Raw genomic sequence first — 23,789 nt, forward strand, 5'->3', positions numbered from 1 at the left:
GGACCGCACTGTCCCCTCCTTCCCTTCCTGCCTCTCACTCTTCTCTGTCATTGTTCTTCTCTCTCCTCTGCAGGTCTTCTTTGCCTCCTTTGCTGATTCCCTATCTGTCAAGCAAACCTTTCCGGTCCTTCTGCTTAGTCTTTCCACTGGCCCCTGGTCTATTCACTATGAACATGACTTCAGACCTGGCCTCCCTCCTCTGAGCTTCCGTCTGCCATCAGCACCTGCCTGTTGGGCATTTCAGATTGGGTGTACAGAGCACCACCCCATCCCAGCCCCTCGGGCTCACAACCTAGGGGTCTTCTGGATCTTCTCACTCCCTTTCACCCCACATAGTCAGTCTGGTGATGCCACCTTTGTGCCAGCCCTCCAATATCCCCCCTTCTCGCCTCTACCCCGGGCCCACCTGGTTCAGGTCCTCATTATATCCCACCTGATGCAGGGTGGAGGGTGTCTGCCCCAACCTCTCCTCACATCAGCCCATCCTCCAGGCAGCCACCAAAGGGATTTTCCTAGAGCTCAGATCTGATCGTGCCACCCTCCTCAATACACCCAGAAGCTCCCTCTCACCTTTAGGATCCAATACAAACCCCTCAGTTTGTTTGTCACTCAAAGCCCTTCCTGACCTGCCCCTTCTCCTCCATTTCGGTTTCTTAGACCTTCTCTCCTGACACGGACCCTTCCCTCGTCTTGATCCAGCGACCCTGCGTCTCTTAGCTCCAGGCACACTCTTTGGCATCCCCCGGGGCTAGGATGCTCTCCCTCTTCCACTCTGCCTCCTGCTCTCCCTCGCTTCCTTCTAGGTCCAAATAGCATCTCATCTTCTAAGATGCCCCCTTCAACCCCTCTTAATTCCATCATTTGCCTCCTTTAGTGATTTCCTGGTTGTCTGCTATTTGGCTCATCTGGGACATAGTTGTCTGCATTTTGCCCCCCCCCGCCCCCCATTAGCCTGTGAACTCCTCTGAGGGCAGAGACTGTCCTGGGCCTCGTTCTGTGTTCCTTGTGTTTGGGGATGAGAAGAACCATTTCCATAGCGCTGACCGTGTGCTGGGCACTGCGCTCAGCCTCTTCTTCCAGATAGACCTCCCAGTTAAAGACGTGATTCTCCCAGTGACCGGTGACATGGTGGCTTAGCTCAGGGCCTGGCACACAGTGGAGGTGGAAATGTTTTCTTGTCTCCCTGACAGATGGCTCAGAGACACATCTGAAGCAGAACGTTGCCCACTGTGATCCGATATCAATTGCCCAATCAGGTCTTTGGCACCATTAGATAAGAATTCCCTCCCCATGCTACAGTCTAGTCAAACTGGCTTTCTCTCTGTTGCCCGCATGTGACACTCCATTTTGGGATGCCATGCCTTTGTCCCAGCCATCTCCTCCACCTGGAGTGCCATCCTTCCTTGCTTCTATTTCAGGTTAATTGGGAACCAATTCTTTTTAGTGGTCCTTCCAAAATACACACACCCAAGCCAATTATATAAATAAATGAGGCTTCTAGAATGGTGGAGCGGGATGTTTATTTACCACCATAAACTGTAAACTCCTTGAGTCCAGGACCTGTTTTGCTCTTATGTATTCCTAGAACATAGCACAGTTCCTGATACATAGTAGGCACTTAAATGTTTACTGATTGATTGATTCAAGGAATCTGGGAAAGTTCTTCCCCCCCAACCACCCATGTGACTGAGGAGGAAAGTGAGATGACTTATCCAAGGTCACACAGGGAGAAGAGGATTTGAACTCTGGTCCTTAAGATAGCACTCCCCCCCCCCCCTCCCTGTCAGCATTTGTGTAAATAGTAGTGAGTTCTGGATTTGAAAGTAGTGGCTCACTGGGTGATGAATACATTCCTTCCTGATAGCACACAATGGCTGTCTACTTAGGGGTGATCTAGAAAGGAAGTTCCTACTAATGGGAAAAGAACTTTCGAGGTCATCTTATGTAAAGCCTTATTTTACAAATGAGGAAATTGAGGCCAAGAGAAGACAAGTCAACTTGCCCGTGGATGCACAAGAAGTAAAATACAGTCGGGATTTGAACCCAAGTCGAAACTCAATGTTCTTTCTTTCCCCCGTGCTTAATAAAATCCTCATGCACTTCTGAGCCACAAAAATTCCAGATTCCCTGCACATTTTCTGGAACATCTGTGCTGTGTAAAGCAAGACAGATCTGCTGGGAGAATATGCGGGGAGAAAAGTTGTGACCTGGAAATCAGAACCCCATATCTGTGTTTGCCTGCCAGCTCAGTCACTGGTGACCTGGGGGACCAGAAACAAGTCCCTTCCCCTTGAGACCTCAGCTCCCTCATGGAGAAAACAAGGGACCGAAACTAGACTAGATGCGCCCCCTTCCAGCCCTGATTCTGGGTCTGCCGGAAGTGAGAGGATGTTGTCTGAGGATGAGAAGCGTTGGAGTTTCTCAGCAAATCTTCGTTAATGCCTCCTATTTGCCCCAATGGTGGGCGCTGACAAGACTGGAAGGGTCTCTGCCCTCAAGAGGCTTCCACTTTCCTGAGCGGAGGTGTGTGTACATAGAGCAGTGGTCTACAAAGAGCTGGGAGGAAGGCGGCTAACGAAGGTGGCCCTGGAAGGGAGCTGGGAAGCCCCGGTGAGCCGACAATGGGTGGAAGTTCCCTAAGACGGTGGCTAGAATCGTCTGTGTCAGACTTTGAGATCAGCCGCACTCCCCATGTGCCGAGGGGCTTGTGCCAGCTCCCAGGCTGGGCCAGGACTCACCCAAGGGCTTCCCGCAGGAGGGGCTCCTTGGGATCAGCATCACGCGTGAAATAAGGAACACTGATGTCTTTGTCCAGGGGACAACCTTCAGACTGCCATCACCGTTGCAAAGAATTCAGAAATGATTCCTCCAGGTAACAAGGTGATCGTGATTGAGGCCAATGAGCCCAAAGGGATGCTCTTGCATCTGTGACCTGGCAGCTGTTAGAGAGCAAAGAGCAAGAGCCCAGAAAGAAGGTAAGCCCACCTGAGAGCCTGCTTCTGAAGGAGGGAACCTTGGGACTGACCACACCCTCCCCCTACTTTACACATAAGGAAACTGAGGCACAGATTGGAATTCACCCATGAAGGAAGAGGTGGATCCAGGCTCCTAATACCATTGGCCTCATCTCCAACCCAATGTTCTTTTCATAGAGTACAACGCTTTGGGGTCAGTTAAATCCAAACTGGCCACACTGAGGACAAAGCTCTGTTTTCAGACTATGGACATGGAATAATGAGGACAGGGACATAAGTGTTCCCTCTGGACTCTTCTCTACTGTAGGGCTTGCAAGATGCTTTCCATGCACAGTCTTAAGGAATAAAGATTCTGCTCTCCAGGAACCCCCAGTCTGGCATTCACTAATGGGGAGCCTGTTGGGTTTCTTTCCTTCCTTCTTTCCACCCAAGCCAGCCTCTATTGTAGTAACTCCTGCCTCTTGGGAGGTATTATCATAGGATTGTAGACCGAAGGGATCTCCCACACCATCTGGCCTAATCCCTTCATTTTACAGATGGGGAAACTGAGGCCCAGGGAGCAGAAATGGTTTCCCCCAGGTCTCACAGGCAAGCCAAGTGGGACTGAGACCATGATCTCTCTCCTTCCTGGTGGTCTGTCTCCATAACTTTGCTGCCTGACTTAAAATGGGATGCCCTTCCTTTAATCCCATATTTATAAAACTAGCCTGTCCCGGAGCCAGCAAGCCTTTCAGGCAGTCACTCAGCAAACCTCTATGGAGTGTCTACTGTCTTCCCATACACGAGTGCGTTTTCTCCTTGAAGCAGCAATGACTTCCATCCATCGAGGGCTTTCTCCCCCCACAGCCCTGTGAGGAAGGAAGGGTGGCCGTTGTTCCCCCAAGTTATCCATGAGAAAACTGAGCCCACCAGCCTCTCCGTGGCTCCTCCACGTAAAGCAATGCCAAGTGGCTGGGCCAGCCTTAGCCCAGCTCTTCTGAGCTCGGGCATGTTCTTCACATCTTGGTGAGACTCTGCATCACGGGCAGCCTGGCCAGGGCTGCGCCACTCCACGCATCTGCAGGTAATGAGCTCCTTGGGCAGGCGAATGTGGGGAAGGCAGACGAGCACCAGCCTGGGCACGGAAGGGGAAGCAGGTGCTTATGGTGTGCAATGGGATGCCTGGAAGATTTCCATAACAATACAAATGGTCCAGAGAGGGACCCTGGACCCCCCCCTTGGCCTTCCCCCCCCGCCCCCTCTTGTCTCCTCCCTGCCTCCCCTGGTTTCCCCCCCACCCCAGCCTCCCCAGGTGGGGCGAGCTGACGATCACCACTTGGCCATGACTGGGGAATCCTACCAAGTGGTCACCCAACACTTCCGCGATTTGCTTCCCCAAGTCAGTGGAGGAGGTTCACTTGGTCACTTGCGGGAGGATCGCCAAAGGAAGGCTGGCGAAAGCTGCGGGCCCAGACCTGGGCTGATGGCGCTTGGACAGAGGGAGAAGCTGGCCCGGGGCTTCAGGCTCTCCCGGGGCAGATCCAGGCCAGCAGCGCCCGTGCCAGTCGCTCTACATCATCCGGTCGGGTCTGATGGGAGGAGTAAAGGGGTTTGATCTTAGCGGTCACCTCAGGGGTGTCAAAGGCCATTAAAACCCCGGCTGGCTGGCTCACTCCAACCCTTTCCTTCCCCCCCTACAGCCTCTTCTTGTTGTAAAGAGCTCAGTCTGACCTCAGGAGACCTGAGTTCAAATCCTGGATCAGCCTCCTGCTAGACATGGGATCTGGAACAAGCCCGTCCCTGATGTGGGCCTTTGTGTTCCCCTCTTGGCCTTCGGGGTGACACTGCATTGTAGCGCGTGTGGTGCGGGCGGTTCCCTCCCCGACTCTCCCCCCCAGGCCTGCAGAATCACCCCATCACAGAGCCGCGGTGTGAGCGCCGCAGCCGCAGTCGCAGCCCTGGACAGAAGGAGCGACAGAGCTAAGGGCTGCGCTGAGGCCCCTCCTCACCCCCTCGCCATCCCTGGCTCGTCTCTCCAGCACTTGAGAGCAGACGCCCTCCTTGGAGGCTGTCCAGCGAGGCTGGGGGGGCCTCCGGGCAGCTGATGTGGCCAATGGGATCCTTCTGGCCCGGACGGGCCCCCCCACCGTCCCCACGTGCCCGGCGCTAGCGAGGCTCCCTCCATGGACAGTCTTCCGGGGAATGCCAGGGAGGAGGCCGGGCCAAGGGCTGGAGACGCGAGAACGAGACGCGGTCAAGACGGTTCTTGAGCCTCTTGTCTGGGCTTCTGGACTCCTCCATCCTGGAGAGGCAGTGTAGACACTGCTGATGGTGTGGACGAGGCAGAGGGCCCCAGAGGGTCCCATGAAAGTCCTGCAGTCAGTCAACAAACAACCCCTCAGACTGTGGTTGTTGGCACGAGTCTGAGCAGGCCAAACGGTGCCTGCGGAAACCCCCAAAGCACTTGGCTCGGGAGGAGCCCAGACCTCCGGACGGCCTCTTCCCTTGAAGGATTGCTGGACTAGAAGGCCTCCTCCGGTCCTCTGGGGCTCATGGGGGTGGCTTCAGGGGAGGCGAGGACCAGCATCCTTTGCTCCCCTCTGTGCCCAGCCTGCCTTCCACCAGGGCACGCGTGCCAGGGGACCGGCGGGGGCCTCGAGGGAGAGCCGACGGTCTCTGGGTCTTTTCCTCCGGCTACCGCGTCGGCACGTGGGGTGAGCCAGCGAAGGACTGCGGGGCCAGGAGACGTTCCCCTTGGGTTGTCCAGCTTTCCTGGGGGGGGGGCTGGGCTCTGCCCCCCACCTTAGTCCCGCCTTTGGCCTTCTGCTGTTCATGGACAGCACTGCTCACTGGAGTCCAGACAAGGGACGGAGAGACGAAGAGCAGGGTTGCTGCCCGTCCTCGGCTGCCATGGAGACGAGGGGGCAGGGCAAGGCCATTGGCTAGAGGGGTGGCCGTCTGACTGAGCCCCAGAGCGCTTCTTCCCTCCAAAGTCCTCTGGAGCAGTCCAGAGAGCCAGGCATGAGCGCCTCCGAGTCGGCCAGGGGATCCCCGACTCGTCTCTGGCTCGCCCACGGCCGGCCTTTAGCTCCATGTCGCTCCCAGCCAGAGTTGGGGTGACGGGCAGACACAGACTCGTTCCCAGAGCCGTCCTGTTCCCTCCAGGGTCTGGGGATGAACGGCGGAGTCGCCGCCCAGAGAAGCACCAGGAGGGGCATCTCTGTGTGCGCTGACATCCCTCCGGGCCGCGGAGGTCGTCCTTGCAGTCCCCGAGGCAGCTGGGAGCCGGCTCTGAGCCCGCTTCCTCCTCCGTCCACCTGGAGCTCGGACAAGGCGGCCCTCGGGCTCCCTCGCTGCCCGGCAGTCCTCTGGGCATCCCCAGGACCCCAAGAGGAGGGCCGAGACCCCGGGCCACCTGCGCGCATTTGCCAAGCAGGAGAGCTCGTCCGGACAGCGGGGGAGCCGTGGAGAGAGGACCTGTGCAGCCGCGCACTGGGAGGAGAGCTGAGTCCCGGGGAAGGGACAGAGGGCGAGGCTTTGGGGGGGAGGAGATGCCGGTCCAGAGACTTCGGTGGTCCTGTGGTGCTGTCGGGGGGCGCCATTGCGCCGGGGGACGCCGCTCCAGTGTGGCCTTTTCCTCAGGCCCTCCAGCGTTTCTAACCTGCTTGCAGGCCATGGCAGGCGGCCCCACGTCCCAGGTGGGCTGGCCGTGCTGCGTCCAGGGGATCGTCAGGGCCACTTTGGGGAGAAGCGCCGCGATCTCCTCTTCACGGGCAGCGACTCTCATGCGCAACCTAAAACCGTCCTTCCAGGCTTTGGAGAGGGCCCAGCTGGCATCCCGCTGTCGGAGCAGGAGGCCGATCCGGCCAGCGGCCCGGGCAGAGGGGCTCCGGCTGGCCAAATGGCTGGCACCGCTGCAGGCAGACTGCAGGCGGACTGAAAAGACGGGGCTCCCTGGCGCGCCGACCCTGGGCACAGCGACCCGCGAACAAGGGCCCAGTCGATGTCTGTCCGTTTCTCCATTCGTTTCCTCCAAATCCATGGCCCGAGATCCACGGTAACATGTCCCAGCCAGGAAAGCTGGCGCACGATCTTCGGCCAGTCTGGACATCAGGGGTCAGACTCTGGGAAGCCAGTCGGCAGGGTGGGACGGAAGCACCGTTCACTGGATTTAGTCACGAGACTTGGGTTTGGATCCCAGCTCTGTCTGCCAGTGGTGCTGCCCTGGCAAGCTCTCCCATCCCGCTGGGCTCCTTTTCCCTTTTCTTCTTGTTCACATGTAAAATGAAAGCTGGATGAGACCACCTTGAAGGTCTCTTCCATCTCTGGAGACTGGGAACTCCATGAAAACTGACTTCCTCAGAGAGGCGGCACAGCTAGTGGGCAGAATCCTAGCTCTGGAGTCCAGAGGCCTGGAGTCCAGTCCTGCCTCAGCGGCTTCCTAGCTGGATCCCAGGTTCCTCATGTATCATTGAAGGGCCAGATTCAGTGATCTATAAAGTCATTTCTCCTTCTGCTGCATGATCCTGGGGTTCATCCTGGGCTCAACCCCCCACCTTCTCTTGATCCTTTCACTTCCTGGGCTAGAAATCATGTCAAATCCACCTTAATGGAGGCTGCCTGGATAAAAAGCTCGCCTTGACGAAGGAGCTGTCCAACAAAGTCCTCCTGAAAGGTAGCCTGATCTGGACTAGCTGGGCTCAAGGAAAGCACCAAAGACTGCTCCCACCTAAAAGGAGATCACTGGCACCAGCATTTCCAGCCTGCAAGACGCCCTGGACTCTTCCTCAAAGTCTCAGTTGATCTCTTAGTGCTCGACGAGGAAAGCGTCCCCAGATCTTAGCCCCAGAGCTCAAAGGGGTTTCAGAGGAGATACAGTCCAACGCCTTCATGTTGCCGAGGGAGGGTCGTTGAGCTAGTAGTAAGAGGAGAGACAGTAACAGCAGTCCGGGGGCACCATGACTGGTCTTCAGGGATTCACCAGGACAACGATGTCGGTGTTAGGGAAGCCCTCATTCCCAAAGGTGCCCTGACCATGGGCTCTCCAACCTGTGCCAGCTGCGTGGATGGGCCCCTCTGCACCAAGGTTCTTCCAACATTGACAGAGTCACGCCTAGTTCCTGGCCAAGAGCACGGAGAAAGAAGGGGATCAAAACATCCTCTGGAGTCTCCGCCCTGGAAGGCCGGCCATTGGCAAAGAGAAGGACTTAGACCTCAGCTAAGACTCCTTCCAGCTCCCCAAGGAGGAGCGGTGCTACAGGTTCAATTCCAAACACATTCGATGCAATTGCATTCAGTTCAGCCTTCATTAAGCCCCCACTATGGAGAATGCTGCTGTGGTTATGGATAGGAAGAACCTCTCCATCCTTTATCACAGTAGGGGAAAGAAGAAGAAACAGTTTGATCTGAGTTCCACCATCTAGCAAGCTGGGCTGTACCCCAAGTCCTGCCTGTCCCCAGTCCCCCTACACACTATCATAACTGAAGCTCCTCTGACTGAACCCCCTTCGGGGCCTGTCCCCCAGTCATCCAAATTCCGAGTCCCGAGTTCATTCTGAAACGACTTTTATGTGTCAGAAGCTCTATGAGCAGCCAGATTTCATGGAACATGAGCTGGCTTGGGAGCCAGAAGATCTGGGTTGGAATCCTGCCTCTCCTACTCTCTCCCCAGGGTCACAAACTCAATACCAGAATAAGAACAACAGGTTTGTGCATGTTCTGTAGACATATAAGACACATGTAGTTCCAGATGGCAGTTGGGGTGGGGAAGGGCTCCATGGAACTGATATTTCACTACAATGAAGCTTCCTCTGAGTTCCTCTCTCCTAAGATGTCACCCAAGACAGCAGACCAGAAAACACACCATTCCAAGGGTCAGTTTGGAGGGACCGATCCCGAGGTACACTTCAGAATTCTGTCTGGAGCCAGATAGCTTCCTCCTTCTGGATGACTGGATTTGAACTCAGGTCTTCCTGACCCTAGCTAGGCCCAGTGCTCTGTCCACTGTGCACCAGCTTCCTCTTTCTCATTTCTAGCTCAGGCTTGAGGACCCAGAGGATGGCTAAGGGGGTTAGATGCATGGAGAGATGACACAAACCTTCTCTAGGTGGTGTTTTCCCAACGTGGGCATGGAACCACCAAGAACTGCCCTTCTTCTTTTCCTTGTTGGTGAGCTCCACTCATGCATATCCAAAGCTGGCTCTGTACCGACCTGCTGGGCAGCTCATCTGCCCCCCCCCCCCCCAGCTGTTTTCTGTCTTTCTGAACACCTGCTTTTCCGGCATCCTTCAGATCTGGGCTTTCCTCTTGTGAAGCAGCAGCCTTGGTACCGTGAGGTACATCGGTGCAGGTGAGGCTGGAGGGGCAGCCGCTCAGGGGATCATTCGAGGGGGCAAAAGGGCAAAATCCCATCGAGAGTCTGCAGTCTGCTGTTGGGTGCTGGAGCCTCAGTTCTTTTCGAAAGATGAGACTCTGCCTTATAATCAAAGACCTCAGAGAGGAGCTGCTACAGCACACCGTCCCCACTCCGCCACCTTCCAGACTCCTCCTGGGATCCGCGACCCTCCTCAGCAAGGGAAGCCCCTTCGCCTGTCCCTTTATTTCCATCTGAAGTAGGAGGCTGTGCTGAGGATCACAGCACTGTACTGGGGGACACAGTGCACTGTCGTAGAGAGGATAATGCCGTGGGACTGGAAGACCCCTCCATGGAATAACATGGTACCTTGTGGAACACCAGAGCACATGCCGCTGAGCCATGCTGGGGGCAGCACGCCATAACTGCACTCTCCAAAGCAGTGCAGTGTTATATGGCGCCCTGCTTTCTCCCTCTTCTCTCCTCTCTTGAGCCATGCCTACAGTTCCATCCTCTCCCTCCCTCCCTCCCTCCCATCCTACCCATTCCTCCCTCCCTCCCTCCCTCCCATCCCTCCCTCCCTCCCTCCCATCCCTCCCTCCCTCCCTCCCTCCCATCCCTCCCTCCCTCCCTCCCTCCCTCCCTTCCTCCCTCCCTCCCATCCCTCCCTCCCTCCCATCCCTCCCTCCCTCCCTCCCTCCCTCCCATCCCTCCCTCCCTCCATCCCTCCCTCCCTCCCTCCATCCCTCCCTCCCTCCCTCCCTCCCTCCCTCCCTCCCTCCCTCCCTCCCATCCCTCCCTCCCTCCCTCCCTCCCTTCCTCCCTCCCTCCCATCCCTCCCTCCCTCCCTCCCTCCCTCCCTCCCTCCCTCCCTCCCATCCCTCCCTTCCTCCCTGCCATCCCTCCCTCCCATCCCTCCCTTCCTCCCTGCCATCCCTCCCTCCCATCCCTCCCTCCCTCCCTCCCTCCCATCCCTCCCTCCCTCCCTTCCTCCCTGCCATCCCTCCGTCCCTCCCTCCCTCCCATCCCTCCCTCCCTCCCTCCCATCCCTCCCTCCCTCCCTCCCTGTCCCTCCCTCCCTCCCTCCCATCCCTCCCTCCCATCCCTCCCTCCCTCCCTCCCTCCCTCCCATCCCTCCCTCCCATCCCTCCATCCCTCCCTCCCACCCCTCCCATCCCTCCCTCCCATCCCTCCATCTCTCCCTCCCTCCCTCCCATCCCATCCAATTCTATGTATCTTTAGGGTTTTATAACCCTCTTAGAAACGACAAGGGACGGGCCTTCCCCACCCAAGTCCTTTTGTCCATCTGAGTTATGGATATGACTGTTTATTGTAGGAGCAAGTAAAGCCGCTTCGTGTTATTACAAAAATAGATCTGACCCACAGACCCTCTAGCAGATTCCCTGAGTGCCTGTGAGCCGCTAGGAAGGGGCCACTGGGCCTGCGTTACAGGACGGTAGCGAGGTGGCTAGTGGCTGTTGTTGGACTTCGAGTCAGGAAGCCCTGAGGTTGTCTTGCATCACCCACCAGCTGTATGACTGGGTGAGTCACTTGACCTCTGTTTGTAGTTTCTTCGTCTGTAATATGGGGTTCATAATAGCACCCACCTCCTAGGGCTGTTTCGAGGATCAGGTGAGACTGTCTGCCAAGCCCCTGCAGACCTTAAAGCCGCTCTGTCGGCGGCAGCCCTTATCCCCTGCCCTTGGGTACGGCACCTTCCTGAACGCCAACCAGAGCACTGCAGAGCGTACCCGCCGGGCCATCCTGCCCCCTTTGGCTCTGTGTCTTCTGGACCCGGAGCAATGTCTGGCACTCACCGGCCCTGCTCCATAGCGGCTTCTTTCTTCGTGGCTTCTGTCGCTCTCATCTACCAGGCATGGACGTGTTTGGTCTTCAGCGAGGACTCAAGGACAGAGGAGCCGCCTCCCAGGCACTTCTGATCCCCGGAAGTGGTCTCACTCCTCAGTGGTTCTGGGAACTTGGAGAGCCTCGAGGGCCTCCCTACCCACAGCTCTGCTCAATTAAACTGGCTCTTCTAGCGTTTGTGACCGCCTTTGTGATTATGGGGACCTTCTCCCCTCCTTTTCTCCCCACGGCCATTACTTCTCATTGGATTCTCATTTTGTTTTCCTGTTTGTTTCTCCTCCGCGGCTTCAAGTCGCCATGGTAACCAAATTCCTACTGGAGCTACTGGTCATTCTTGTACCCCGCCGAGTCTTCCATACTCTCCTCCCTTCCCCCGGAATGGCCAGGGGTCCTCCTTGCCTCTAACAAAGTGCTGCCGCCATGTTGTTTGGGACAGTCTTCAGGCCAGCTGGGCTCCATCCGTCCTTTCCTTGTTTTTGGAAGATGATGTAGGGGGGGGGATGGGAGCACAACTTGGATTCCCATCAAGCCTGCTGCCTTCTGCTTTGGGCGTGTCTCTGGGATGCTTTTGAAAGCCCAAAGAAGTGGAGGGGAGGCTCCTGCGCCTGCTGATGGAGCACGAAGGCCCTCTGAGCAAACAAGCCTTGGGGAAGCAAAACGAAAGCTGGCCCCACTTCATGCCGGGTGTTCAATGAAGAACCAAAGCTTCCTCCTCCAGCGCGCGCTCGTCTGAAACCCTCCCAGAGGCTCCCCTCTCTTCTTCCTCCCCTTCCTCAGCAGGCTAACTGGAGGCCAAGGCCTCTGGCTTATTGCTGGGGTGGCGCGCAGCGCTTTGGTATGTGAACACCCTCAGAGGAAGCAGTTGTTGTCTTTTATCAGCAGCCATGCAAACACGGGGCAGAGGACAGAATCCCTTCTCTCACCATGAAGCAATGAACACCAGAGAACAAAGGCTGCTTCTGTGGGGCCGCCGATGCCCCCGTGCCACCCTCTCTCAGCAGAGCAAACATTGTTCTTGTTGGGGCCCCCTTGCTAGTGCATCCTCACTCGACTGTGTCTCAATCTCCGAATAAGTCTTTATTAGGCACCTACTGTGTGCCAGGCTCTGGGCTAGGCACTGGGGATTCAAGTGCAAAGAGTGAATCCATCCCTGCCCACCAGGGCCCAAGGATGAAGCTGACTCCCTAGGGTTATTGCACTACATGTTCTGCATTCTTCTTTGGCTCACATGAGGGTAGGCGTATAAAAATACACTCCCGGAGGGCACGGGCCCTTCCCTCTTTTTACTTGTCCTCTTGCGCCTCCCTGCCAGCCAAAAGGTAAATAAATCCTTGGTGACTGTTGATGGATGCTCAGTCCAGCAAAGCAGCCAAAGAGTGCCCCTGACTGGTCCACAGGTGCTCCCTGATGCTGGGCAATGGGCCCAAGCCATTGGAGCTTGTTGGGATGCCAAGGAAATTGTACTCTGGTAAAGTCTCATTGAGTGGCAGGGTCAGTGGTGCTTTCCTGGGGCTTCCTCAGGGCCTTTTCTGTCTCAGTCTTTGCCTGCCTTTGCTTAGCACCATTCCTGGGCATTTAGAAAGAAGGCCCTTAAGAAAGTCCTGCGGCTTGTGTGATCAACTGAGCCTCAGCATTGTAGATGTCCCCTAACCACCCAATGATGCTCTGACTGTTCAACCAATCAGATGAGAGTAGAAAGGGAAGTCCCTTAAATGCTGGTGCTTCTCTTGCAGGCAGTGCTTCATGGCCAACTGGAGTGATTCCTTCTCCAACGCCAGTGTAGACAGCAACTTGACAATGGGCAATGGGACTCTGATTCAGAATTCCATCCTGAGTTTTGAGAGCACCACCCTGTGGCTCATTGCCACCTTCAACTGCATCATGGTTGCCTTCATCTTCTCAAAGGGGAAGAAGCCTTTACAAAAGCCCATCTATACCAACCGTGAGTAACTGGGTCCAAGTGGATACAACCTCTATTAGAGAGTTCATCAGAGTCCCCTCCTCACATGAAGCTCCCCACAACCCCCACTCCCACATATACCTCTTTTCCTGGGCTTCATGATAGGGACTTTCTATAAGATAGTTCATGTTATCTTCTGTTTTTTCATTCTTTTGATTTTCTTTTGTTGTTTTTTTATTTCTCATGAAACCATTACTTTCTAGTTGCTCAATTCTAATTTTTAAGGTCTGATTTTCCTCCTTCAGCTTTTGGATCTCCTTTTTCATTTCTTCTTGCATTGCTTTCATTTCTCTTTCCCCCTTTTCCTCTGCCTTCCTTAATTGTTTTTTTAAGACTTTTTAGGGGGCAGCTGGGTAGCTCAGTGGATTGAGAACCAGGCCTAGAGATGAGAGGTCCTAGGTTCAAATCTGGCCTCAGCCACTTCCTAGCTGTGTGACCCTGGGCAAGTCACTTGACCCCCATGGCCTAGCCCTTACCACTCTTCTGCCTTGGAGCCAATACACAGTATTGACTCCAAGACGGAAGGTGAGGGTTTTATTAAAAAAAAAAAAGACTTTTTAAAGACTATGTCTCCATAAAACTTCTTCAGAGTTAGGTGTTTTTTGTTGTTTGCTATAGGTAGACTGTTCTCCAGGAGGTTGGGGTACCCTCTTAAACTTCAGTCCTTCCTTGATGCTGCCCTTAGCTTTTTTCTCTAGGTTTTTTCCATATGGTATGATAGCCCGAGGGCTGAGAGCTCTAAGAGTCTCCTCCCACTACTGATTCAATTCACCCTTGAGATGCTAGTGGTTTAAAGATTTGCCTCAGGCTTGGGCATAAGTCTCACCTTGATCAGATCAGGGACCTCATAGTCTAGCCTCAGGCTTAGGGATAAGTTGTTTTTTTAAACCCTCACCTTACATCTTGGAATCAATATTGTGTATTGGCTCCAAGGCAGAAGAGTGGTAAGGGCTAGGCAATGGGGGTTAAGTGACTTGCCCAGGGTAACCCAGCTGGGAAGCGTCTGAGGCCAGATTTGAACCTAGGACCTCCCATCTCTAGGCCTGGATCTCAATTCACTGAACTACCCCAGCTGCCCCCAGGTATAAGTTTTTTTTTGGTCTCACTGTATACTTGATCTACTCAGACACACAGTTGATTGCCCTCTCCTGGAGCTCTATTCCAAGCTTTTGGCAAAAAAGATCCAGACCCCCTTTGAGTCTACCAACTAGCTCAAACTGGGATCTTTGTCCTCACTCCAAGCCCAGACTGGGACTCCTGGCTTCACTTTTGGCCTGCATGGATCAGCCCACCTCAGCACAGACTGCCCTGGGCTAGAACTTAGGACTTCCCCACAGTTTGAAACCTCAAGGGGTATGCTTTGGCTTGGGCCTCTATTTGCCCAGGCAGGGTCTTAGAGTCTGGATGTTGGCTTGGACTCAGGCTCCAAAATGGGGACAGCAGATGTGAGTTGGGTGCCGGGCTCGCTCTTGGCTTGCTCTTCACTCCTTGCTGTAGCCTCCTGCTGACTTCGCTCCCCTCTCATCCTGGTGCCCCCAGATGTTCTCTGCCCACCTTTTGGGCTTTTCTTTTCTTGAAAGTTGTTTCACGCTGTCTCTTTGTTGGTTCTTTCTCACCTTGTATTCATTTTGTGGTGTTATTGGAGGGGATTCTCATGGCTACTTTATTCTGCCATCTTGGTTCTGCCCCTGGAACACTCCCAACAGGGGCTTTCTAGGAGAATCATTGGCTTTCAGGGATCATGATGGCCACCTGGGAGGCCTAGGCTGGGTACATCGAAGGCACCCATCTGTGAACTGCCAGCTGAGAGATGCTGAAAATGGGGTAAGATCTTAGAGGGACGTTCTTGGATGAATAAGGGGTTGCAAAGTAAGATGTATGTTAGGCCAGAGGGTAGGGAATGGAGCCGGGTAAGGTAGTGGTTAGAGGGCTGGACTTGGAATTGGGAAGACCTGAGTTTGAATCCCACCCAAAGCAATACTAGCTGTGGAACCCAGGGCGAGTCACTTCTCCATTCTGAGCCTCTGTTTACGCCTTTGTCAAATGCAATGAATGGCACCTACCTTTCAGGGTTGCAGTAGAGATACAATTTTACATATTGTATATACACATAGTTTATCCCTACATGCATAAAATAGGGTTCCCATATCCGTGTGGGTAGTTTTAGAAATAAACATAACTATGGCTGTGACCTCAATACGAATGTAGCTGTGACTGTGTATTGTGCTCTGCACCCGGAACTCCAAGCTGTCCTCTGAGGCCACACGCAGGCCATCCATGGGGGTTTTTGGTCTAGAAGGAAGGACGCCAGATTTCCAGCCAGGAGGGAGTCAGGGGAGTGTGCCTCCCCCTTGGCCAGTCAATCCGCCATTAACGAATTAGCAAACTGGTATCAGGTGTGTCTCTTGGACCCGCCAGGGCTAAGGCCGGACTCTGGGGACACAAAGGCTGAGAATGAGCGAATGCCCACTCTCCTCGAGAAGGGAAGGGGAACAAGCGCATCTATAACTAAAAACAGAACCAACCCAACATCATTCATGTAAGTCAATTAAAGGGGGCGGGGATGCTGACGGCGGCACTAAAAACATTGAAGCGCTCTGACCCTCTGCTTCTTTATCTGTAAAGTGACCTACTGAGGCCTGCTGAGATGACGGATGTAAAATGTTTTGCAAAACGTAAGTGCTCTATAATTGTCGGTTACTGTTGCTATGATTCTAAAACACCAATTCTCCAAATGCTTCTGAAGGCCTCCACGTGACCTCGTTTGAAATCAGGCCCGGAGGATATAGATCTGAACTGACTAGAAGGAAGACTTTTACAAGGAGTTGCTATTAAAATAGGAAACGAGGGTGTGAAATCTCTCCTGCAGAATTTTTGGTAATTGAGGAGATGTAGAACAACCCGGTCCTGCCGTGGCTATATAATTTTTACCTGTGGGCAATAACCTGAGAAGGAGAAGGGAGACTAAGGAATGGGTGAATAAAAGAGACTCAAAGACAACCAGTAAAACATATGGGGAGAGGTGCTATCTCCTTAATATTTTCCTTTGGATAATTAATTAAAGAAAATATGAGAAATAAGAAAACATGTGGGAGTAAGAACTCCTTGATAGGAAGCATGGAGGCAACAGTGTCCCAAGGAAAGATAAGGATCAGCAGGAAAAGGTTAAGACAGAGAGACTCTGAAGATCCAGGGAAGTAAGGAAGACATCAGCGCTCTTTCCCCAGTATTTATTGGTAGTTCCAGGAATGTGGATTGGAAGGTGATCCATGAATATGTAACATAACATAGGTTTTAACATTGGTTGAATTGACAATGATGAGATCAAAGAGGTGGAGATTAACCTGACATGCGCCTTTCAAAGGAATGTGGTTTGATAAGGTGAGAGCTAGGCCTTTGGGGTGGCTCAGGAATTTTCTTGCCCTTTGGACTGTCTATACAATGATTATTCACTGACCTGACCATGTATCTGGTAAATGAATATATATGCAATACCTCAATCATACTTTCCCAAATGTCAACATGCCTGCTATGCTACAAGATGTATAGGTTCATGGACAAGGTGATCATGGATCATAGTATAGAGCTGGAAGGGCTCTTCGAAGTCATCAGATCCATCCCTTTTATTTTACAAGGCTCCAGAGAAGTGAACTGCCCGAGATCACAAAGATATTATTCCAAACCCAAATCCTCTCACCCTAAATCCAGCTCTTCTTTTTTGTCACATAATTTCTCAGGCAGGCTTCCTCTTCAGTCATCTATCTCATCAGCAACCATGGATATAACAACCGTTTCTGCATTGCTGATTCTCAAATCTCTCTATCCTGCCTCAACCTTTCTATTGACCTCCAACCTAGCATCTTCAACTGCCTTTTAGACATCTCTAACTGGATGTCCAATGGACTTCTGAAACTCAACATGTCCAAAATGGAAGTCATTCTTTCCCCCTTTAAGTCCTTCTTCTACCTTCATTACTATAGCGGGCACTGCTGTCCTCCCAGGACCCTCAGGATCCCAATGTAGGAGTCAACCTGGAGTCCTGCTGTATCTTATCCCTAAATCCCAGGCCAAAGCTTTGGAGTTCAACTCTGTGACACCTCTTGTAGATCTTATTTTTGCAATATTTCTTGTCAGTTTCACTACCATCACTTTTCTTGTCAATTTCACCTATGAAATATCTCTTGTCAGTTTCAGCTTTTCTTTCATCCTCTCATCAATTTTACTTGCATCTCTCCTCTATTTCACCTATGCAATATCCCTTATCCCTTTTGTCTTTGCATCATCTCTTGTCAATTTCATTTCTGCAGATTTCATCTCTATAATATTTCTCCTCTACCTGCCCTCTGGTGCCCCCTGCGAATCCTCGCCACATCACACCTGGACTATTATAATTTTTACTGGAGGGTCTGCCTGCCTCAAGTCTCTCCTCACTCTAGTCCAGCCTCCATTTTACCAAAGGGATTTTCCTCAAGTTCTACTCACTAAACCTCACTGGCTTCCTGTGATCTTCATGATTAAAGACAAACCCCCTGACTTGGCATTCAAAGCCCTTTATAACCTCTTCCTCTCCTATGGTTCCAGTCCTCTTACATCTGACTCCTCAATGCATGCTCTTCTGTTCAGTGGCACTGTCTCCTGACTCTTCTGCCAACAAGATACTCCCGTCTCTGGGCTCTGGGCATTTTCCCTGTCTCCCATGCTTGGAACATATTCTCTCTCTCTCTCTCTCTCTCTCTCTCTCTCTCTCTCTCTCTCTCTCTCTCTCTCTCTCTCTCTCTCTCTCTCTCTCTCTCTGTCTCTCTCTCTCTCTGTCTCTCTCTGTCTCTTTCTCTGTCTCTGTCTCTGTCTGTCTCTGTCTCTCCCTCTCCCTCTCTCTCTCTGTCTCTCTCTCTCTGTCTCTGTCTCTCTCTGTCTCTGTCTCTGTCTCTCTCTTTCTGTCTCTGTCTCTGTCTCTCTCTGTCTCTCTGTCTCTGTCTGTCTGTCTGTCTGTCTCTCATTATCCTGTATGTAACTTATTTGTACACATTTGTCTGCCTTTTGCCTCTTTTGCATCTCAGGCACTTAGTACAGTGCCTGGCACATAGTAGATACTTACTCAATGTTTATTCCCCAACACTATGACTCTGTGATCCCTCATTATTGGGACATGCCTCCCTCATGCTGGTGATAGCTTTATTAAGTAGGCCAGTCCAGGAAGGCGTCTGCCAGGACAACCCACCTGTGTGGTCACTTCCCACACGTGGATTCAGCATTGGCTGCCATAGAGAGACATGTGGTCCATTGCAACTGCAGCAGAAAATGTGCAGGACTGAGGCTCCTGGGCGCTGAATGATCAGGAATTGCAAGGATCTAGCAGCCTGGCTTCAGCAGTGTCCCAGAGAAGTCCGTGCCCAGGTCTTTCCTGGCTCCCTTCAAGAGAACATCGATGCTCCATGTAGTCGTAGACAAGGAGACTGGAAAGGCTTTCTACTATTCCACACTGCAGCAAAGGAGCTCAAAGGCTGCTGAGGGATTCCTGGGCTCACTGCCCACCTAACTCTCCCTTAAAATTAGAATGGCAGACTTCTACCAATAGATGGCGATGAAGGTCCTACAGGTTTGATGATGGCGCTAGAAGATCATGGTTCTAGAGCTGGAAGGAACCTCAGAGACCATCCAGTCTAATTCCTACACTTCATCCAAGAGGGAACTGAGGTCCAGAGAGGCCATTGCATCATAGTACTTAAATCCTCAGAGGAGGGCCTCAGAGACCATCTAGTCCAACCCCCAAATTTTATTATGAGAAAACTGAGGTCCAGGGAGATGCCCAAAGTCAGCCAGTGAAAGAAAGCTGAGCCAAGTTTAGAACCTAAACATTCTGATACAACCTTCTGTCCAATTTCTGGAAATTCCAGTTTAGAAGTTTGGCATTTACATTTTGCAATGGTTCAATGCATAAATCTTTCTTGATTTTTTTCCTGTAGGCTTTGGCAAACTAATGAATTTTATTTTATTCTATTTTTTGTGTTTGCTAATTTGCTTAATTTCATTACCACATTTAACCATGTAGGGTTTTATTTTCTCTTCACAATATAATTAAGTATCATTACTATAAATACATATCAATAGAAATACCATTTTACTATGAAAATAATCTCATTAATTTTTCTCCCACTAAGTGAAAATTAGCACCAATTATAAAAAGGTCTATTTTTTTGCTGTTTCTTTTTTAATTTTTATTTTTTAAGAATATTTTTCCTTGGTTGCATGATTCATATTCTCCTTCTCCCCTCTTTCCTCCCCCCTCTTGGAGTTGGCAAGCAATTCCACTGGTTTATACACGCCTTATTACTCAAAACCCATTTCTATATTATTCATATTTATAATAGAGTAATCTTTTAAAAGCCAGAACCCCAAATCATATACCCATATAACTGAGTGATAAATCATATGCTCTTCTTTTGCACTTCTAAACCCACATTTCTTTCTCTAGATGTGGATAGCATTCTTTTTAATCCTTTTCCATTTTGCAGGTTAGTTCATCTCATTTACATTCACAATCATGATTACTAATTGCATATTGTCCTTCATCTTAGTTTTCCCTTTTGATTCTGCTCTATCATCTTTTACTCTGTTCCTCACCAGTTTTTTTGCTTTTTACCATCCCCCTCTACTTCCCCTCCCTCCCGTTACCTCCTCCTTCCTTTGTCTTAGTCCCCTTCTACTTCTCTGTAGGGTAAGATAGAATTCTATACCCCAATGAGTATATTTGTTTTTCTCTCCTTGAGCTGGTTACAATGAGAGTAAAGTTTAAGAATTGCCCATCACCATTCTCATCCTCCCCTTCCCCATAATAATTTATTGCACCTATTTATGTTATATAATTTACCCTATTCTGTCTCTCCCTCCCCGTTCTCTCAATGTAATCCCCTTTTACATCTCTTGATTTTTTATGTCATATAAAAGTCGGCTTACTTCCCCACCCACTTTCTAAATATATTCCTTCTATCTGCCTCTACTACTAAGAATAATGTTTGAGAATTACAGATATCCTTCTTCCATGTATAAATAAGAAGATTTTAACTTTAATGAATCCCTTAAATTTTCTTTTTCTTATTTACATTTTTAGGCTTCTCTTGGGTCTTGTGTTTGGACTTCAAATTTTTTGTTTAGGTCTGGCTTATTCCTCAGGAATGCTTGGAAATCTTTTTTTTTAAAACCCTTACCTTCTACCTTGGAATCAATACCATGTATTGGTTCCAAGGCAGAACAGTGGAAAGGGCTAGGCAATGGGGGTCAAGTGACTTGCCCAGGGTCACACAACTGGGAAGTGTTTGAGACCAGATTTGAACCCAGGACCTCCCATCTCTAGGCCTGACTCTCAATCTACTGAGCTACCCAGCTACCCCTTGCTTGGAAATCTATGTTACTGAATGTCCATTTCCACCCTCTGAAAGAATATACTCATTTTTTTTTGATAGTTGACTCTGGGTTGTAAACCTAGATCTTTCACGTTCTGAATATCATATCCTATATCTTCTGATCCAAGCCGCTGAGTCCTGTGTGATCCTGATTGTAGCTCCATGATATTTGAATTTTTTTGGCTGTTTGCAATATTTTCTCCTTGGCTTGGGGGCTCTTGAACTAGGCTATTATATTACTGGAAGTTGTCATTTGGGGATTTCTTTCTGGAGATGATCTGTAGATTCTTTCAGTTTCTATTTCATTTTCTAGTTTGAGGATATCTGGACAGTTTTCTTTGTTAATTTCTTGTATTATGTATGTCCAAGTTTTTGTTTTTGTTTTTTTTTTTTTTTTTTTTTTTTTTTTGCTCATGGCTTTTAGGTAGTCCAATAATTCTTAAATTGTCTCTCCTGGATCTATTTTCCAGGTCAGTTGTTTTTTCAGTGAGATAATTCATATTTTCTTCTGATTTTTCATTCTTTTGATTTTGTTTTGTCATTTCTTGATTTCTCATGAAATCATTAGTTTCTAGTTGCTCAGTTCTAAGTTTTAAGGCCTGATTTTCCTCCATTAGTTTTTGGGTCTCCTTTTTTCATTTCTTCCATTTCCTTTGCCTCTCTTAATTGTTTTTTGAAGTCCTCTTTGAGCTCTTCCAGAGGCTGTGTCCAATCCATATATTTTTTTGAACTTTGCATGTGTTTGCTTTGCTTTCATTGTCCTCTTCTGTGTCTGTACATTGCTCTTTGTCCCCATAAAAACTTCTTTATAGTTAGGCTTTTTTTGTTGTTATCTGCTCAATTTCCCTACCTTTTTATAGGTAGGCTCTGTTCCTTGGGAGGTTAGGGTACCCTCTTAAACTTCAGTCCTTCTTTGGCTACCCTTAGCTTTATTTCTGAGTTTCTGACAGTTTCAGTTCTTCTGAGATGGTATGATGTCCTGAGGATGTTTATTTTGGTGAGGAAACATTTGAAATCAAGAAATTATAAAAAATCCAAAACACTGCTTAAATACAAGAGCAAACAGGCTCAGAGGTAAACCACCTGACTGGAGAAGGGCCTCAAATTCATGCCATGTGGGGATTATGCTCCTTTGCAGTCCCTGTTTCTGGCTCTTCTACCATATCATCCCCCCTGCCTGGGGAGTGGCCCCTAAGACTAGGTCCTGAATTCTCTTTTGACTCTCATCAGCTCCTATGGGCTCCTTAAGGATGTCTTTGCAGATGGCTATGGGTCCAGCCCTTGTCTCTCTCCTCAGCTCTAGTCCTCTGCCCTAATTTGCTTACTGAAATCTCACTTGGGTATTTTTCAGGCATCTTGAAAGCAAAACTGAACCAATTATGCACCCTTGAAATCTACTTCTTTTCTGAATTCCCCAGGAGTCACTGAGGGCACCCTTTCTGCCTTGTCATCATCCGTGATTCCTCACTTGCACTCACTTCTTGTTTCTAATCTATTGCCAAATCTTGGCATTTCCTCCTTTCCAACATTCTTATGCCCATCCACTTGTGTCTCTGCCCTTAGCCACCCTCCTGTGGCGAGCCTTCATGCTCTCTCATCATAATGATTTCAATGGCTCTCTAACTGGCTGTCCTCTCCCATCCATCCTTCACCTAGCTGCCAAACCATTCCTACAACCCTGCATTGACTCCAGTGGTTCCCTATTCCAGGGATACCCCTCAGATCAAAAACAGACTCCTCTCTGGGAGGTGCTTCAATCTCTTCACAGCCACCAATTACCTTTCTCATCCCTCCCCTTCACACATAAGTCAGTCTAGTCTCCTTGTCTTTTGCACAGACTTTCCCCCGTGTTTAGGAGTCAGTGTCCTCGAGGGTAGGAGGGACTTCCTTTTGCCTTTGGATTAGTTCCTGGTATAATACCTGGCATGGCAAGCACTGAATGCTGCCTAGTTGAGGAATTGACTTGATTGGCCTCAGAGAACCAGTGCATGACACATAGTGTTTGGTTAGTGCTCGTGGTTTCAGCTTGCTCTCTTGTACTTTTCCCTTCACAGTGAAAACACCAAGCAAAAACTTAGGACAGTCCAATGCTACCCCCCCCACTTGTGTCCTATCAGAGGGACCAGAGCAGGTGAAGGAAGAGGGACTCTTTCATTTCCATCACTAGAAAGAAGCAGTTGTGGACCATGGTATTCACGGACTTTGCTACGAGTAAGGCAGATAGTGCTGGAGAAACTGATGATATTAGGTTCTAAGAGCAAAATTACCTCCACTTTTACAAGGCTTCAAACAGCCTCCCCTGCTTATGCTCACTTTGCTATGTAGCAGTTCATGAAGATCTTCCTAGTTTCCTCGGAAACCTATTTCATTGTTTCTTATGAATCACTCATATTTGTCCTCACTTATGGTTTAATAGTCTATTATTATATACAGTGACATTTGTCCAACCATTCCTTAATGTATATCCATTTTATTTTCAATTTTTTTTTTTGCTGCTTTAAAAATGGTGTTTTGAATATTTTGGTATGCTTGGGAACTTTTAAAAGACATCATCGATTCCCGTAGGGAGTACAAATCTAATTAGAGAATCATGGGTAAAGGGGTATGAGCTTAGCAATTTGTCACATAGAATTGTTTTCTAGAACAATGGGGCCAATTCACAGTAACACCAACATTTTGTATTCCTGTCTTCTAACACTGACAATTGATCTTTTATGATCTTTGCAAGTTTGATGGTGAGTAAAACTTTGGATTTGTCTTCATTTTCATTTCTCATTTATAATTTGGCACACTTTCATATGGTTGTTGATGGTATGCATTTCTTCTTTCATAAACTGTTTTATGAAAATATTTTCTCAATTTACATGGAAAATAATTTTTTACTTTTTTAAAAATTGAGTTTCAAATACCCTTCCTCCCTCATCTCCCCTCTTCATTGAGAAGGCAAATAATTTGACGTAAGTTGTATATGTGCAGTCATGCAAAATATAGTTCCATATGAGTCATGTTGTGAAAGAAAGCACAGTCTGTCCCCCAAATAGAAAAATAAAGTGAAAAAACAAGTATACTTCAGTCTACATTCTGACTCCATCAGTTCTTTCTCAGGAGGTGGGTTGAATTTTTCATAATGAATCCTTTGGAATTATCTAGAAACATTGTATTTCTGAGAATAGCTGTCATTCACAATTGATCACTGTACATTATTGCTGTTACAATGGATTCTCTTCTCTTGGTTCTGCTCGCTTCATTTTGCATCA

The 23,789-nt window shown here is 49.9% G+C and overlaps 2 protein-coding genes across 2 annotated transcripts in view; one reads left to right on the top strand and one right to left on the bottom strand.

Annotated features, from left to right (window-relative positions):
- LOC100014232 (probable cation-transporting ATPase 13A5) overlaps nucleotides 1–23,789 on the top strand; it is a 52,560-nt gene that overhangs the window by 18,770 nt on the left and 10,001 nt on the right. The window contains 7 exon segments of the mRNA XM_056807750.1: nucleotides 952–1,128; nucleotides 6,120–6,578; nucleotides 6,626–7,011; nucleotides 8,480–8,592; nucleotides 9,097–9,258; nucleotides 9,261–9,303; nucleotides 12,906–13,119. Of these exon segments, the coding sequence (XP_056663728.1) occupies nucleotides 952–1,128; nucleotides 6,120–6,578; nucleotides 6,626–7,011; nucleotides 8,480–8,592; nucleotides 9,097–9,258; nucleotides 9,261–9,303; nucleotides 12,906–13,119 (1,554 nt within the window).
- On the bottom strand, nucleotides 948–9,778 carry LOC107649921 (uncharacterized). The gene is made up of 2 exons (XM_056807804.1): nucleotides 4,315–9,778; nucleotides 948–4,089 (listed from the first exon to the last, which is right to left on the bottom strand). Exon 1 carries the CDS (start codon nucleotides 7,063–7,065, stop codon nucleotides 5,785–5,787), a length of 1,281 nt encoding a protein of 426 aa, XP_056663782.1. The 5' UTR covers nucleotides 7,066–9,778; the 3' UTR covers nucleotides 948–4,089; nucleotides 4,315–5,784.

This window comes from Monodelphis domestica, chromosome 8 (genome assembly GCF_027887165.1).
Source record: "Monodelphis domestica isolate mMonDom1 chromosome 8, mMonDom1.pri, whole genome shotgun sequence".
Classification (NCBI taxonomy): Eukaryota; Metazoa; Chordata; class Mammalia; order Didelphimorphia; family Didelphidae; genus Monodelphis; species Monodelphis domestica.

Bases quoted from the DNA above. Each gene is read 5' to 3' on its own strand.
- LOC107649921 (XM_056807804.1), bottom strand. From the start codon at position 7,065: ATGTCCAGACTGGCCGAAGATCGTGCGCCAGCTTTCCTGGCTGGGACA.